Below are 17,363 nucleotides of genomic sequence, written 5' to 3'. Positions count from 1 at the left end.
TGCATCCTATGACAGACACCGGGTTTGCACAGGATTCCCAAAAGCTTTCTTCGAAAGGAGGAAAAATAATGTGAAACTTTCAGTCTAATTTACACTTTTAGGGTGATTGGGGACTGGAGTTACAGAATTAACGTGATTCCACATAAAGCTTTTATGTACCATCTCCCAAAATGGGGGTTAGACCAGTGGTGACCAGTCTATCGGGGAGATTTAGGTTAGATATTAGGAAGAAATTCTTCCCTGTGAGGGTGGTGATCCCCTGGGGCAGGTTGCCCCGAGAAGCTGTGGCTGCCCCATCCCTGGAGGTGTTCAAGGCCAGGTTGGACGGGGCTTGGAGCAACCTGGGCTGGTGGGAGGTGGCCCTGCCCAGGGCAGGGGGGGGGAACTAGATGGTCTTCAAGGTCCCTTCCAACCCAAACCATTCTGTGATTTCCAAAAAAATTGACCACAAGCCCGTAAATAAGTTCTCCCTAAATTCTCCATTAATAAGCCTCAACCTTCAAGAGTCCTGGCTCTTTAGACTTGCATTGCCTCTTTCTTCCTGTTCTAGGGAGGAAACGTCCGTGCCTGTAGGACAGGGGAAGAGCAGGGCTTTCTCCCTAATATGCACACAAAATGATGTAAATCTCCGCAGCCCGTCTGCATGAAGGTCTTTTAAGCTCGCCTAATGGAAACAAAGTTTGTGCAAAGAAGAGTTAGAAAGCAGCGCATTTCTTAGTTGGTGATCGTAACTCTCTGCTTGTTTACACCTTCTGCTACCTAACAACTGGGCTCGAGACCCAACCGGAGTTGCATACCAGCGTCACCAAGAAAGTCTCGGTGGACTAAGCAGGTGAAGTGATGTATTTTGCTTGCTGTTACACCTATTGACTTCAAGCCGGCCAAGCAGCAGGAGAAAAATGCCCCTGTTAAAGATTAAACATCCCACGCTTGTTGTTTTAGGGTTTGAAAGAACTCTTGAGCTCAGCTGTGCTTTCAAAGACGCTGGGGTTCCACTGGAAACAGCCTTCATGTGCTTTCTGTGTCAGAATAGTGCCCGTAGGGGCAGAGAGGAGTTGGAGGAAGTCATTTTTGCATTAATTTTTTTAAAATCCATTTAGATACAGAGATGTCTCGGTTTTCATTTCTGCACCAGGGGTTAGATCGTAACACTTTCTGTTCTCTTGCCACGACTCCATTCCCACCTAACGAAGGCAACAGCGACAGCAGTGCCTTTAGTTAGGATTACCCAACCCTATGTTTGGTGGCCTTCAGCTTTGACCAACTTACATGGTCAGTATTTTTCCTGCCAGGCTGAATCCTTCCCCAAACTGGTTTGTCCATCTCCAAGATCAAGACTAGGAGGGAAAAATGTTCTGGGGGTTTCTCCTTAAATATCAAGTAGGAAATGCCATAATGTTTTTTTTTGGGGGGGGGAAGCTTGGAAATAGTAAGCTCAAGGCTTACAGCAAGGTCAGGGACATGCCTCTTGGTGCCCTTATGAAAAAAACCAAAATAATAAATTGCCTTAAACAATCGCCTCTGAAAATCTTGTTTGTGCATCCTTGATAGAGATGTTGTCCCACAGCTCAATTCCTAGAGGATTTTGCTTGAATCGAGCACGTTCCAGAGTAGAAATGCAGCTTCTGGATGCTCTGGGCGCTGCTGTAGGTACCTGGCTCTGGGTGCGGGCTGCCAAACAGGCTACCCAGGGGTAGGACACAGAGCGTTGCCAGAAGGTGAGAGACAACCTCACACCTAAGACACTGGAACACGCGCCCGTCCAGCTTATTTCAGTCTACAGAGCCTTGGCGTGAGGTTTGGTAAAGCTGGCCACAGCTGAGCGTTTCAGAGTTGTGTCCCAACGAGATGTTCCCCGTCTGTTGGGTGCCGGAGGTAGATACAGGTAAATCTGCAAAGAGCCACGTGCTTACAACCACGGGCGTTTGGAGCCATGTTGAAAAGATACAGAGAACTATTAAAAACACTACAGGTTTCTCAAAAATGGGGTAGATATCTCCAACTGTGGCTACACCGGAGGGATTTTAGGTTCTGCATCTCTTTGCCTGTTTACCAGGTGCTGAAACAAAGCCGATGCAGCTTCACGGGGATGACTGACTTTGCAGCCTTAGCATTGATCAGGGTGTGGAGCTATAGGATGAGGGGGAATGGTTTTAAGCTGGAAGAGGGGAGATTTAGATTAGATATCAGGAAGAAATTCTTCGCTGTGAGGGTGGTGAGCCCCTGGGGCAGGTTGCCCCAAGAAGCTGTGGCTGCCCCATCCCTGGAGGTGTTCAAGGCCAGGTTGGACGGGGCTTGGAGCAACCTGGGCTGGTGGGAGGTGTCCCTGCCCAGGGCAGGGGGGCGAAACGAGATGGTCTTTACGGTCCCTTCCAATCCAAACCAGTCTATGATTCTATGATAAAAGGCTGTTGAAGGAACCAGGTAAGCGAGCTTAGCGAGTGGCAGTCAATCAGATAAGCCCACATACAAAGTTACAGGTATAATCTTGCAAAGAGTCATCCACCGATGAGAATGAAATTTGCATTTTGTCAAGATGAGCAGGTCTTTTTCATCTGATTTTTTTTTGGTACTGGCAGAACTGTGGCTCTTATAACCTTTCCTTTCTGGCTCACAGCAAATTGCCATACGAGGTGGCTCAGCATTTGGGGTATTTGAATGTGTTTTGCCCTCGTAGGAAAGCCAACTGAGGGTTTGGGCTAATCGACATCAATAATGAATGAGCAGTGTCCTAGCGGCATCTGGAACACAGCAGTTATGACTGAGCGCTCTTTCAATAATGAAAAGAAATAGGAGATCGCTAATCACAAACGCAGGGTAATTACCCGTGTTGGGCGTCCACCCTTTGTTCGCCGTCAGCCGCTGTATTTAGGCGCTGTGGGAGAACGTTGGTCCGTGGAGGCATGGGTAACCAACCCCTGCGATACAGCCCTTGTGCAGGGAGAGCACGCGGGGCAGGATGCCGCTCTCCGCCTGGGATACGGGCAATACATAAGGTCAAAGCAGTTAAAAAAAAAAGAAAGGAAACGGGTACAAATCAAAGTGATTTTTTTTTTAGTCAAAAAGAGAGGAAGTTGGAAGGCTTACAGAAGCCAACGTCGGTTAATGGCACCAGTTTGAAAGCAGCATCACCGTATAGAAAGTATATAAAGCTTGCATAAAAGTATTAAGCTGTCTTTTTTTCTTGTTAATCCTTTGTCCTGTGTTTTACTTTGGTGTGAAACTTATAAGAACTACAGTGTACGCTTCCTTCTAATTAGTTGCACTGATTAAAATATGGTGACCCGTGCTTCCAAAAGACACAAAGAGCAGCAGGTTAAATCTCTGCACCCATAAATCCTCATTTTTTCACTTAAGGTGTGCCATAGGAGGTATGCTATTTTCAGTCGGTTGATAACGTCAGAGCGATGACATTACATGTGCAGTGTGGTATCGGAGACCTGGTCTTCTGCTCCTGGAAGTCTTCCAGTTTCTACAATCCTCTGTCTGTTTAATCTGTGATATTACAGGCTTGATGTTACATTAAAAGTATTAAAAAATCTGCAAGCGGGTTAACTTCTTCTTTCTACGGGGATGTAATAGTCATTCGCTTAAGAGATTCTTGGCTCGTGTAATAGGAAAACGATGGAGAAGAATTAGAAGGCACTTTCAGGTACAAATATTTGTGCTTTATTTTATACAGTATTATGGAAATGAATTGCACTTTCCCTTAGAGTTTTTGAAGGCCACGACTACAGGTTTGCTGCAAAAATAGGTCTGAATTGAATTAAAAATAATGAATTTAGTATTGTCAGAAATGTGGTCAGATGAAATCGATGGATTGCCATCCATGCCAATTTCTCTGGAATTATCTAGACTTTGCTGTCATTATCTTATGCCCCAGTGTATCTCGCAGACTATTAATGACTCTAAAAATGACTTCTGAAGTTTGCAGTGGGATCACGATTGATGCAATGTGATAGGAGATTTGATGCACCGTCTCGTACCTTTATCGCCCTGTGTTGGTTTGTGGCAGCCCAGGGTAGTTGTTGTTGTTTTTTTTCTTTTTACCACTTATCAGCTGTTCCTAATCTGAGACTCTAAACAGCAAAAATAAATTGCTCAGAAACATTTGACAGGAAATATTTCCACCTAGCATAAGTCACTGAGTTCATAGTGGTGTTACCCTGATTCTTGAAGCAGAAAAAATAAGCTCAAACCTAATATTTTTCTTATTTTGGGTCATCTTTTCCTCCTTGTGAGAACATCCTCATGGCAACTTACGCATTATCTGTTATTATTATTTTAGCATGAATTACGCAGGTCATTTCTGCGTCCCTCTTCCCCCAGTCCTGCTAGGAATGGCATGAGCCAGCTCTTCCTGGGAGAAGCAAACCTGGAGCAACCAGGAGCCGCTCGGTGCTGGGAGGGATCTTCCACCCCGATGGTCTACAAGAAGGCGGAGCGTAGCTCGTTGTGTGTTTTGACATTCCCGCGGCAGCTCCCGCAGATGTTTGCGTGGAAGAGGGATGTGGGACGGCACATAAAGCCACGCGTAGCGGAACGAAACCTCTTAACCACCAGGCCTGCCTGGTGAGTCCCGCTTGAACTGTGCGCACCAGGTGTCAGCCCTCCAAAGAAAGGGGTTGAAGCAAGCGATAGTAATAATAATGCCGAGGTGAGTTTATCAGGGTTTATTTCTTTTCTGCCATCGAACAGTAGAATAGCAAATTCCCACAGTAATGAGTAAGCAAGAGTAGTCTGCCATGAAGGGAGGCGTCTGCGGTAGAGCTTGGCGGCATCTTTGCAGAAATTACTTTTAGATGTGCCTTTCCCAAGGAAAACGCGTCCTTGCACTGTTCTTAAAAGGTGTCTAATTTCCAGTTTGAATTTCCGGCTATGTTGGGATATTTATTTATTTTTTTAAATGTCTTTTCTCGTGTCTTTTTTGGGGTGGGGGAGGGTGCTTGGAATTTTTATTTTTTTTTCTTTTTAATTGAGATTTGCATTTATCTTGCAAGCCTCTAAGCAGGTCCAGCTAAACCTTGAAGTGAATATCTTATTGTTTCTGTCCATGTTAGAGAAATAGTAAGAAGGAGCGTGCTATTAATACCTCCTGGCAGTGACGGGGTCGCTGGCGTGATGGGGGCTATTTGCCAGACTCCTTTTAACACCGGAGCCGGTGGGCTCCGCTCCCCCTGCTCCCAGCAGCGCTCGTGTGTCGAGGAATGACCGAAGCCACCTTCTGCTTTGAATCTATCCACTTAAAAACGAGCCAGGTGATCCTGATGGGGCACTTAAAAAAAAAAAAAAAAGGTCTAAAGGACTTTGACTGGTTTGTATTTGTTTTAAGTGTCAAAGTTAAGGTGCAGTTATTACTGCCAGGTGTGCGCCACCCCTCTGCTCATTCTCCAGGTTTCCTCGCTGGCTGTTTCCAGACATTTTCTATTCAACTACAGTTATAATCTTTTAGTGATTAAGAAATGGAAAAAAAAGGGGTAACTGAGAACGTGCGGGTCTTGGTTGTGAGAATGGAAGCTGGGACCGTACTGGCACAGGCAAAACACGATTTGGTGCTGAGCCGGCAAGGAGGGAGGCGCGGCCGGAGGGAGCATCGGTACCTCCCTGTGCGGGTACCAAAGTACACAGCAGGCGCTGATGGCCATTACTGATTTTCCTGTTGAAATACTGTCACGCTTGTGACTTGGGATATTGCTTACAGGGTAGTCCCCGTGGGTTTTTGACTAAAACAGTATTTAAATGTAATCAACAAATTTGGAGGAAGTGGGAGAGTTGACATTTTCCGATAAACCAGAAGATTTTTTGGTAATCCTAACTCATGCCGCTGAAGCAGGTTATGTCTAAGCCCATGCTTACGTTTCCGTGTACTCCAGATAAGCAGTGTCTTAATACACATTTGCGAAAGTGCAGGGGAGGAAAAAAAAATTATAGGCTGTGGATTTAGTCTGAAATCAGTATTTCGTCTTTTCTGTTTAATTAATACTTTGGAAACCAAGTGACATTTGTTTCTGCTTGTGGGTGTCGCTGGAGAAGATGAGTGTGCTCGGAATTCCCGTGTGTGTTTGCTGCCGGCCTCGTGCCCGTGTGATGCAAGCTGACCGCGAGTTCAGGCTTGCGGGATGTCTTAGTGACCGGCTCCTTGTACCACACAGCTTTCTCTGCCATTGTTTTATTTACCCCCCCCCGCTGGCTTTTCTGTTTGCAACCTAATTTGCTTGTATTGTGAACTGTAAGATATTCATCTGGTGTGAATACATCGCTGACTGAACCCTAACCCTGCTGCTTTGGTGTAAGCGAAGCCCGCAATTTCTTCAGTGCGCTTAGAATAACAGTCAGAGGTGGTTTTTAGATCAGCGTTTACAGACATTATTCGGTTCGAAAGAAAATGGTTGGCTAGCTTGTAGTGTATGTAGCTTTATATATCCATGCCTTTCTTCTGAATGCAAGACATGTATTATTCAGACCTATAACTGCCTGAAATCCTCCAAGGGCAGGTTGTCATTCTATGCATTTCTGTACTTTTTCCTGCTGCAAAGAATAATCCCGTCCCAGCAAACTGCCTGGCACCTAATTTTGCGGCAGGAGGGTGCCCGCCGCTGGGTGCGCTTGCTGGGAAGTCGGCAGCGTCCCTGGAGGAGCGGTGAAACCCCGCTGGGCTGGCGGGGGCCTCCTTCTTTCTTCCCGGGCTCCCGCCGAGCTGCCGCGCACATCCGACCGCACATCGGCACGGGCTGACTTGCGGCACGTGAACCAGATGCAACCTGGGGATGACTCCTGGCCCACCGCCTCTTCTGCCAAGTTCAGGGGGAAAACCATACGTGGTTGTCTCCCAGCATTTTACGGTAGAATATTGTATCCTTTTGGAGGTATTCCCTGCTGGTTTTGCTATCCAAGCTAACATAAAATACTGGGAGGTTTGACAATCATGACCCCAGAGTCTTTATTTACCAGTGATGCACTTAATTATTAAGGTAATATACACATGGTATTTTTCCTGGTTGAGAGAGGAGGTGGGAGATTTGCTTGGCTGCAGAATATTCAGTGACCTGGAAGGAAAAGTGACATGGATTAGCAATGAATTTGTTATTTATTGCTTAGTCACAGGGAACTCCGAAGTTGTTGAAAAGCAGCAAAATTATTTCTATAGGAATTGTTATGCCAGAAATTTCTTTGATTGACCCTTTCAGACATCTGACTGAGACGTGGAGAAATAAGTTCCTTTTTATTTTAATCACGTATCACTGAATGGTTGGGCTTCAGCCCAAAGACATGCAACACTTCTGAACTCTACTACTGTTGTTAGTAACTTCTTTTGAAATTCTGGCTTCCGCAATTCTTTTAATTAAGAAAAAACCCTCCATAAGTAAAGCACTTCGCTTACTGCAGTATCAAAAACTATCGATAAGGATAACAAGGTTTCTTTGCTAGCAAGCCAATGCACAACTGTGGATGCAAAACTGTTTTATCAGCTAGTCCTTTCCAAAACCACTTAACGTCTTTGTTGACCAAAAAATTGGGAAGGCTGAAAATTACTGTGGGTTCTTAATCACGATGTAAGGTACCAGGATGTGCGAAGGCAAGTTGGGGTTCTGGTGACATTACAGATTCGGTTTTCACTTACGCGAGGGGCAGCTAAATCTTTAAAACATCCTAATCTACTGCAAAACCTAAGACAGGAGAATAAAATACCTTCCAGAGCGATGAAATTACATTGCATGCCAGCCTCTGCAGAGCAAATGGCTGTACCAAAAGGCTGAAAACCCAAGAAACCATGATACTCCCATTGCTGCGGGAAGCAGCTGCCCGGGCACAGAAGTCCCCGTCTGTCCCCATCTGTCTGTGTTTGCACACAGGCATCACAAGCTAGTGCTTTTTCACTGTCTGAAGTTTGCTTTCCTGGTAGTTCAAGATCAGATAATATCTTTACAAAGAGCTGTTAATGGTCTTAAGAGCACCACATCAAGTTAGAATCGTAGAATGTTTTGCTTGGAAGGGACCTTTAACATCATCGAGTCCAACTGTTAACCTTAACACTGTTAAGTCCTCAGCACCACATCTACCCATCTTTTAAATCCCTCCAGGGATGGTGACTCCACCCCTTCCCTGGGCAGCCTGTTCCAATGCTTGATAACCTTTTTGGTGAATAAATTTTTCCTAACATCCATCCTAAACCTCCCCTGGCGCAACTTGAGGCCGTTTCCTCTTATTCTATCGCTTGTTACTTGGGAGAAGAGCCCAACCCCCCCTCACTACCCCCTCCTTTCAGGGAGCTGTAGGGAGCGAGAAGGTCTCCCCTCAGCCTCCTCTTCTCCAGGCTGAACATCCCCAGTTCCCTCAGCCGCTCCTCACCAGACGTGTCCTCCAGACCCCTCACCATCTCCGTTGCCCTTCTCTGGACACGCTCCAGCACCTCAATGTCTTTCTTGTCATGAGGGGCCCAAAACTGAACACAGCACTCGAGGTGGGGCCTCACCAGTGCCGAGTACAGGGGGACCATCACTGCCCCAGTCCTGCTGGCCACATGATTCCTGATACAGGCCAGGATGCTGGTGACCTTCTTGACCACCTGGGCACACTGCTGGCTCACATTCAACCAGCTGTTGACCAAGTTGAGAAGGCTTTTATGCATGAGCCTGGTGCGTTGGTTAGTGGTTGCCTGTTGTGGGGTGGTGTTGAGGTTTCTTCTTCCCTCCTGGTCACTCAGGTCACTCCCAGTCTGTGGGTCCCAGTTTGCGGCATTTCTGCTCTTCCACTTCCACGTGATCTGAAGCAGTTCTCCTCCTGAGTGCTGCTCGTAGTAGTGGCAACTGTAGGTCGGTGGCCTCTGGGACGCCAAATCAAGGAGGTGTGAGTGGGCTTGTTCCCATGGGACGTGGACCCTGCGCTGCTCCGGACATGTCTGAAATCCATGGAGGTGAGGATGGGCACACAGCATCACCTGCGTTCTCTTTGCGCAGGGTTTTAAAACGCCACTGCTTTTTATATGAAATATTATCTAAGCAGACAAACCCTGCATGTCTCTGTCCCAGTTCTTCCAGTTGGCCCACGTGAGAGGGTGATAACTATTTAGATACCGTCCAATCCACATAGGCAAGTCTTAGCTGCTTTACAGATAAAAGTATGCTTTATGAGTACACTTACACTTGTATAAAGTGGCACGAGGAGACTTAGTGTAATCCAAGAGTGTCCTTTTGCTCAATTTACATTCCTTTTAACTGACAAAACCTGAAGAGGGAAAAAAAAATCCTCCTTATGCCTCAGGCTTGGGCAAAAACATCTCCACCAGAGCTGAGAGCTTCAGTCTTCTCCTGTCCGCTCACACTCACCGTGTGATTAAGCCGTAAAATCAGTTTATGCAGAGGTTAAAGGCTGCATGGGCAGACCCAACCTGGGGAAGTCGATGTTGATGAGTTGGGGTGCACAGCGGTGGCTGGAAAGCCTCTGAAGTCAGCAGGAGTTTGGCCTTGGAGTTTGTCCTGCAGAGGACTATGACCCAGGGCTGCGTGGCATGGCGCCGCCACTTGTTCCCTAGAAGGTTGGGATAGAAATTAGCCGGTGGCTATGGAACATGTGTTGAGGAACGAGAGGTCAGGTTACAGAGAGAAGAGCTGATTGCAGATGGCTGCGAAGCAAGACTTGTAACATGTTAGAGATACTGGGTTTATTTTAGGTTGGTGAGAAAACCTTCTGCAGGAGCTCCTCTATAGAAGTGGGCGCAAAACTTTTCCCCAGTCAGGTCTGGGAAAACAAGGATGCTAAAACTGGGGGGGATTTAGCTGGGGGAGGTGAAGAAGCATTGGCTTTGCAGTCCTGATTTGCGGCGGTTGCACCGGCTGAGCTGACGCAGGCCGGTTCTGCTCATTTCAGTGGAGACCAGTTTACTCCGGCAACGGTCCATGGTCTGGTTTCAGCACGATGCTTCACAAAGCCTCAGGGATTAACTAACGAATTGCTTGAGATTTGACTTTTCCAGTGCTTCCTAATCAAGGAATGCATAGAGGGAAATTTCAGGGTTTAGTTTAGGCTTTCTTACGCAATCTTCTGCAAACACATCTTCTTCAGGCAGCTCCAACCCAGATTTTTTTTTCAGTGCGCTCCTAATCAGGCAGGAAACTACAAGAAAGCCCACTGCCAAATGGAGTTAAGCTGTCAAATTCCTCACCAAACACTGTCTTTCTGCACGGTGACCAGCTGTAATTATGCTTGGCTGTAATTGCGCTTTGCAGAGGTATTTTCTACGAGGTATGTTCTGTAAGACGTGTTGATAACCATTGTCAAGGACAAGAAAAAATGGTGCGAGAAAGTCCTCGCTTCCAAGTCCTAGATTTCCTATTGGTGTTATTGATCTCCAATGCTTAATGCTACTTTTGTGATGTTTTGGAATGTACTATAGAGATGAACAATTAATTTTAAAAAGCCACCCACAACCTACAGTAATGGTTTCCAATAGGACACTGTTGATGAGCATAATCGCTTGCTCAGGCAAAGGCCTTTCCTCATAGTCAGCTGTGTATTCTACATGTTATATATTTAGTTACATGACTATGACTGAACTTTAGTGATACTTCATTCAGTCAAAGTTCTCCTTAATTCTACAAAACCTTTTCTAATCAGAAGCAACCGCATAACTTGAACACTGCACCTTGGTCTGTTGGCTGATTTGGTCGTTAGCCGGTAAGGTAATAAACATTTCACTAAGACTAACTCATGCAATGAGTGTGACCTACCAGCACCTAAGTACCATCATTAGGGGAGAGACAGTGATACTCAAAGACAAAAAAAAAAGCTTGAAGTGTGTGCTGCTCTCATTTTACTCGTTCTTCTTGCTTAGAAAGTATCAAGTTTTGAGGTTTAAAATCACCGTTTTGATGTCTGCCTTGAACTGTGGTGGTTCCCCGTCTGACCGGTGTCTGGCACAACCTTTCCATGTGCTTCACAGGCTCAGCTTCCCGATCGCCAACTTCTGGCACCTTGTTTCTTTCCCCTTAGCGTTCTTCTGGCAGTGCCTTTTGTGATAATTGCACACAAAATGATCCCCTCACTGCCTCTGTCAGCAGTTTTGGTTCGCATCTCGCTTGCTGGTTTGGTTCTTACAAAAAATGAAGCAACCCAGGAATCCTTGGGAGAAAAAGAGAGGGTAAAAGATAAAACTATTCCTGATGCCTAGGGGAAAATGCTTGGAGCTGTTCTAAAATGTACTCAGTAAAAATTGGCGGGTTTAATTTGTCCTGTGATTTTATCTTTGTGTATTAAATATTAATTCCATAAATGTAAAGGGTGAAGTTGTAGTTAGTGGTTTGGGAAGATGCTAATTGTATGGGAAAAAAAACGTATTTTGAAATAATGATAGAAATTTTAGTCTGGTAGAAAACATCTGAGACCTGGAGATGCCCTTCTGCTTTTATAAGCACCACAGGGTCTGTGTTACATACAGAAATTCAGTGGGTATACACTGATTCTGATGGCTAAAACTATTCCAGTGTCTCATAAGGAAACCTCCCTCTATACTTGCTGCACTTGATTTTTCACATTTTTTCCCTTTGTTTCTCTGTCACTAATGGTGCTTCACCTGGAATGACCTTTAGTACACAGTCACGCTCCCCGCAATCGCAAACGTTTCTTCGGCCAGAATCACTGTAGGAAATATTTTGTAACTATAGCCGTACCAGTAGGTAAGGCTCATGGACTGGAGATCTCAGGAGAACCTTTTAATGTTGGGGTTTATCGATGAGTTCCATATCATTAGAACTTCATGTATATTTTTTTCTTTATTTTTTATAGATACTCTTTATTTTCTGTGCCTTTGACAAGATCATTTTACTGTATCCCAATATCCTTTTTTCCAGAGAATAACTACTTTTTAAGATGTCAGGACTTTTCAGAGCAAATCAGTGCTGCTGCTTAACTTGCTTCTAAGTTTATATTGACAGTAGAGGCCATGTGTAAAAGAACATAAAACTCTCCTGAATTTCCAGACTGGAATGTCCTGTACAAGACTGTGTTCTAGATTTATGTTCTCCCCCATATTAAGTCTGGGTTTTGTACATGGCGAGCTTTGTGTGGTGGCTTCAACCACTTTGCAGTTCCCAATGTACAGACTCGCAACAGCAACAGCTTCGGGGATCGCCAGACTGGAAAGCAAAGTGGAAGTCTCAGATATAATTAAATTTCTACAAGTTTTGCAAAAGTCTGCAGCTAAGGGGAGACCCCAACTGATGCCTGTGTTGAAAGGAAAGGCGGGCACAGCTCAGCTTTCCTATGTCCTCTTTGGCAGCCGCTGGCGTACTGCTCTCGGGACACAAATCATCAGGAAACCAGAACTCACCGTTCCCCCTCTGTCGTACGCCTGAAAAGCTGTCATCTTTCTCAACTGTTGTTCTTGTTCTTTTGTTTTGTAGGAATCGGAGTTTCTCTGTCTGGAGTTTGATGAGGCCAAGGTGAGCCAGATGCTGAAGAAACTCTCGGAAATAGAGGAGAGCATGACTTTGTTGACTCAGACCACTTAACCAAATAAAGAAATTGCAACTCAGAAAACAATTGGCCCCTGGTACTTTTTCATAATTCCTGTTTCTGCACGTAAAAAAGGTAACAACTGTTAAATCCCGGTTTTAACTGCACAATGCATTCACAACCAAGTATGGGCTAAGTCACGCTGTGAAGCTTTTCTCTGTCCCCTTCTGCAAGGCAGCGGCAGCGTTGTTCGCAGAAAGCTTTGCATAATCAGGCCTTCGAGTGTAGTGTAGCTGTTCTCTTTTTCCCCCGTCAATCAATTTTTGAGTCTTCCAGATGCTGTAAATACTGGGCTGGAGGAACAGCAAAGGTAAATTGGCCAGTATGTGGCAGGGGGGAAATGAGCAGAAGAAACAGGCAGACTAGGGGGGACTTGCGTTTATCCTTTCAAACCACGGGCTGTGCAGGACAAATCCACCTGCACAAACTCTGCCTACTTAGAGCTTAAAGCCCGGGAGAGCAGATGAAGTGCAGCGAGTTCAGGGAGCAGAGACGAACACGTACGTTTCTGTCATCACGAGCCTTTGTGCTGCTGAGGATTAAACAAACAGTTCCCAAAGGTGTGAGGTGGCCAACCTGGGTGGCCCATTGAATCCCACGCTGCAGGGGGACAATCCGGAGCATCTCTTGGGTGGTGGCAGGTGCCAGTTTCCCAAAAGCAGCAGCCCTCCGGCATAAGCTGAGCGCCTGATCCAGCAACCTGCTGGCGAGCCTTCAAAGCCTTTTCTGACCCTGAAGACCGTCCACCTTCATCAGCCTTCTGGCTCTCGTGCAGCCCTGGCACCGAGCGGCACGGTGTGATTGAGAGGATGGTGCTTTGTCAGGGCACGGTTCAACTTGGCTGCTCTTAGTCCTGGTTGTCCTGATATTTGTCTTGACCTCAAAAAAGCCTCAGGATTTCTAGTGTGTGCATGTTCAGTGTGGAATTTGGGTAAAAGGAAAACGCCCTTGGCAACCTGGCAGGTTAAAGAATCGATAAAATAGTTGTGTGAAGAAAGCTGCTAGAGGCAGGTAAGGTACGTAGAGGGCACCGCAATCTGAACTGCCCAGGTTGCTGTGCCTCTTGGCTGTGGAGACCACCCCCATCTCTCTGCCATAGCGCCAGACTGCAGAGCACTACCCTTCCGACTAACGAGGCCTGAGCAGAAATGTTTTCAGTTTCAGGGGTTTCCTTTCAGGGGTGCAACCTCGACAGCTTTATCCCAGCAGGATGTATAACCACACTTACCACCTTATCAGTGCAGGAGGACCTGGAGGGGCTGTTCCGAGCAGGCTAACGCGTGTATGGAGCATGATGGTTCCCACCAGAGAACTGCCCGAGAGTCCATAAAACGGTGACGGACCAGCTGGAGATGAAACCAGGTCGCTGTTCTGCTTTGTTGCTTAATGGCAAGGCGTGCGTGGACATTTGCTTGGATGCTACGTTGATCCTTTCCATTTTATTTTAGCTCCATAAGCAAACTCCTCCTGAGCTAAAATTATATTGAGGGCTTGTACCAAGACAGAGATGACAACATAAGACGTTCTCGTGCCGTAACTAAAGTACTCCTCATTGCTTCTCCTTGTGAATTTATTGCTTGTGGCGTTGCCAGATTGTACTTGGAAGCAAACTCTCTCTTCAGAGGAAGGGAAGGGCACCTTTTCCCATCTGCCTGGTCAGAAGGGAAAGCATCACCCAAGCCAATTTGTATCGCTGCTTTGGGAATTAACATTTCCTTTCCCGTGCCTCTCCCACTGCCACCTCATCTCTTACAGGCACCTGGTTCTCCCCTGCGTCTCATGGAGGGACTGCGCAGCCCACAACTCCTCGCTTTCCCCATCTGCCCACAGCTGACACGCGTCAGAGTGGAACTGGGCTGTGACCACCGACTGATCCTCACACCGAGTCCCCGGGTAACCGGCTGCCAGCATGGCTGTGAAATGCTGAGTGGTTGCCGGTTCTCTGAGCTTTCCGCTCGCTTTTCCGCCAAAGTTCATTAAAATGTTTTTCTGTGTTTTAGAGCATGTTTAAAAAAAAAAATAAATTAATCAAGGTCAGGGAAGGATCATGATCTTAAGTAACTTGCACCGTGTCAAACGTACTTATTGTTTTATTTTAACATGGTCAGAGGATAGGAAAATGTGCTATAAATGGAAATTAAAGAGAAACAAACTGGGAACAGATGTCAGGAAGTATTATTTCATACAAAGAATAATAAATATGTGAAATGGCTTACCAGGCAAGGAGGCTGAGGCAAAAAACATCGGGGTCGTTTAAGAAATACTTGGATACTTTCCTAGTAGAGGTGAGAAGTTAAAAAGGGGCTCATTTTTATGGGTGGCTGCTTCTGTCTCTTCCCAGTCCTCCCTCCCCTGCGTATCTAATGCTCCTGATTTTCTTCTTGGTGGACTTTTGTAAACTACCATGCAAAACTCAACAAAATAAAGCCGAGAGTTTTGGGGAGCAGGCTCTGCCTGGCCCTTGGTAAGGGCACAGCAGCGTCACTGGGCAGCAAAATCGTTTCTGCTTCATGAGGTTTGACATGGGCAGGGCGGGAGGATGCTGCGCTTCCCCAGACTGCTGTACTGCTCAGCTGCTGCTGGGGCACGGAGAACAGATTTCCCCCTTGAGCAGGACCGTGCTTTCCTACTGAGATGCTTTATGTGTGTGTCCATCCATCTGTCCCTCCCTACAGAGTTTTGAACCTACTGGCCACTTTTGGCTGAACTTGGAGGAGAAGAGGCCTCTGATGCTGCTCTGCTTTGCTTCTTCGAGCAAAGGACGCGAGTTACTAGCTCTCCATGGTCCCGCTAAATATCTCTGTGGTGTTGGCAAATGAAAGATGCTGCTTACGCGCTTCAGGAGAGATTTCAAATTCCTTCCCCAAAGCCCAGATGTAAACCAGACTCAGCCTGAACGCATGGCCGGGCAGCTGCCGCTGTGGCTGGGGCCCCATGTGGATGCTGGCCTCCTGCGTGGCTCTCTCCAAGCAGACATCCCAGCACAGCCCTGTTGGCCACAGGGGCCTCATCCTTTTCTGGAGACCACAGCATCCCGCCATGGCACCAGCTCCCGTGCCTGTGTGCTGAGCTGTGCCAGCAGTGTGACACCAGGTCTGATTCCTCCTCCTCTTCCTCAGGGCAGCGGCCACGTGGCAACCTGCCCTGAGCTGTCAGTCGAGCGTGCCGGGCAGTTTGTAGATTTACAGCAGGGACAGGAGCAGCTCAGCACAGCCAGAAGAGGAACGTGAGGGAGATGGGGAAGCAGCGGGAGGAAGGGCTGAAGGAGGGCCCCCGCATGAGTCCTACCTGGCAGAGGTTTCGCTGCCCCGTCCTCAAAAGCAGCCAGGGAAGGAGCTGGGACACAACGCGTGCCATGGCCCAATATCTTTAACCTCAGAAAACCGCCCTTCGTACCTGCCTGCCAGCTGCGCAGTCTCCATCCTTCCTGGTTTACTAACAACCAAAAACTGCTTGCGAGTGGGACAGCGCTGAGCCACTGGGTTGGGACAGGCTTGGTTTCCACCAAAGCCTGGACGTTTACTCTAACCTGCATCGTGCTGGTGGAGGCCGGGCAGGCAGCGGCCAGGCAGATGCTGCTCAGGCAGGGGACAGCACTCGGCAGCACCAGCGATTTCCTCCAGTCCCACTTTTGCTGGCACTTGCCTGAGTGACAACTCGCTGAAGCCACGGTAGATTTGCCCCACCGCGGGCGGGGGCTGCCGCTGCAGCTCCGGCACCATGTACGTGGTGACTCCAGATGTGCAACTCCAGATGTGCAGCCCATCCCAATCCCTGCTGCTTCTTACCAAAGACTCGTGAGCAGCAGCCACACACTGTTGCGACCTTCAGCTGGTTCTTCTTCAGATGTCACCTTTTGCACCGCTAAAACGCCCTGCAATATATTCATGCAGTCGCTTCTTGTTTTCTGGGAATTCCTCCAAGTTGCCGCTCGTTTATGAGCCGGGGCTCCCTAAAATATCTGCGAGTGCTGTTGCCTTCAGTCACACGTTACACAATTGGCAAGCCCCGCGTTCGCTCTCTGCTTGGCAAAGAGATTCTTCTCAGCGCAATCTTCTTTTTTCTTCGTTTGCGTATTTCCAGAACTGCTGAATTTTTAAAGTATTTTTCTAGGCATAGCTGTATTTGAAAATAAAAAAAAATAAATAATTTAGGCAGACCGTGTTTTTCCAAATCCGAGCCAAGCCAGTGCTATATTTCATAAGGCTTTGGGCCATGGAAAGCAGCAGACGCAGAGGCATACTTATTTTATATTGGTGTTGATTTACTTTTCCATTCTTCAGGTTACTGAGTCTCATTTTATTTTACATTTCTTTTTTTATTTCTCTTTCTTACAGATCCTTTTTGCAAGGGTAGATATCAGAATTAACGCTTGTGCTTTTATTGTGTTTCACAGGAAGGGGTTTCGCTGGAGTCCATGGCCTCCACATTTTATTGTGCTTTAACTTTTTGATAAACTGGTTGATATTTTGAGAGATTCTCTTTTCTGTACACAGGTTCTTCTCTACCTATCAATAAAATAAATGACTTACCATCTTTCTGAGGAGATTTCCTGATTTAGATATTTACCGACCATTTGTAGATGCGCAAGTCTCTGAGAAGTTTTACCTGATGACTCACGCTTACCCCGCGTTGCTCACGGAAATGTTTCCTTCCCCTTCTGGGGAATTTCAACAGTTTATTCATTTATTCCAAATATTTATAAAGAGGCGCTCAGTCGGTGCCAGGGACAGAGGGAGCCTTTTTGAGAAGGCGGTACTGGGGAGTGCAGCGGTCCTTTGCAGCAGCCACTGACGACTTTTTAAGGCATTACATTTCATGTGGCCGAGTGACCGGAAAAATAGACGCTGACT

The 17,363-nt window shown here is 46.7% G+C and overlaps 1 protein-coding gene across 1 annotated transcript in view; it reads left to right on the top strand.

Annotated features, from left to right (window-relative positions):
• Positions 1-12,528, top strand: part of COMMD1 (copper metabolism (Murr1) domain containing 1) — a 68,918-nt gene extending 56,390 nt beyond the window's left edge. Inside the window, exon 4 of the mRNA XM_009892514.1 lies at positions 12,399-12,528. Within this exon, the coding sequence (XP_009890816.1) occupies positions 12,399-12,506 (108 nt within the window). The 3' untranslated portion in view covers positions 12,507-12,528. The remainder of the gene's footprint in view (positions 1-12,398) is intronic.
• The last annotated feature ends 4,835 nt before the right edge of the window (positions 12,529-17,363 follow it).

The sequence above is a fragment of the Charadrius vociferus genome, unplaced genomic scaffold (assembly GCF_000708025.1).
Source record: "Charadrius vociferus isolate BGI_N301 unplaced genomic scaffold, ASM70802v2 scaffold139, whole genome shotgun sequence".
Taxonomy (NCBI): domain Eukaryota; kingdom Metazoa; phylum Chordata; class Aves; order Charadriiformes; family Charadriidae; genus Charadrius; species Charadrius vociferus.
The sequence above is the reverse complement of the archived record's forward strand: the minus strand, read 5'-3'. Positions and strand labels throughout refer to the sequence as shown.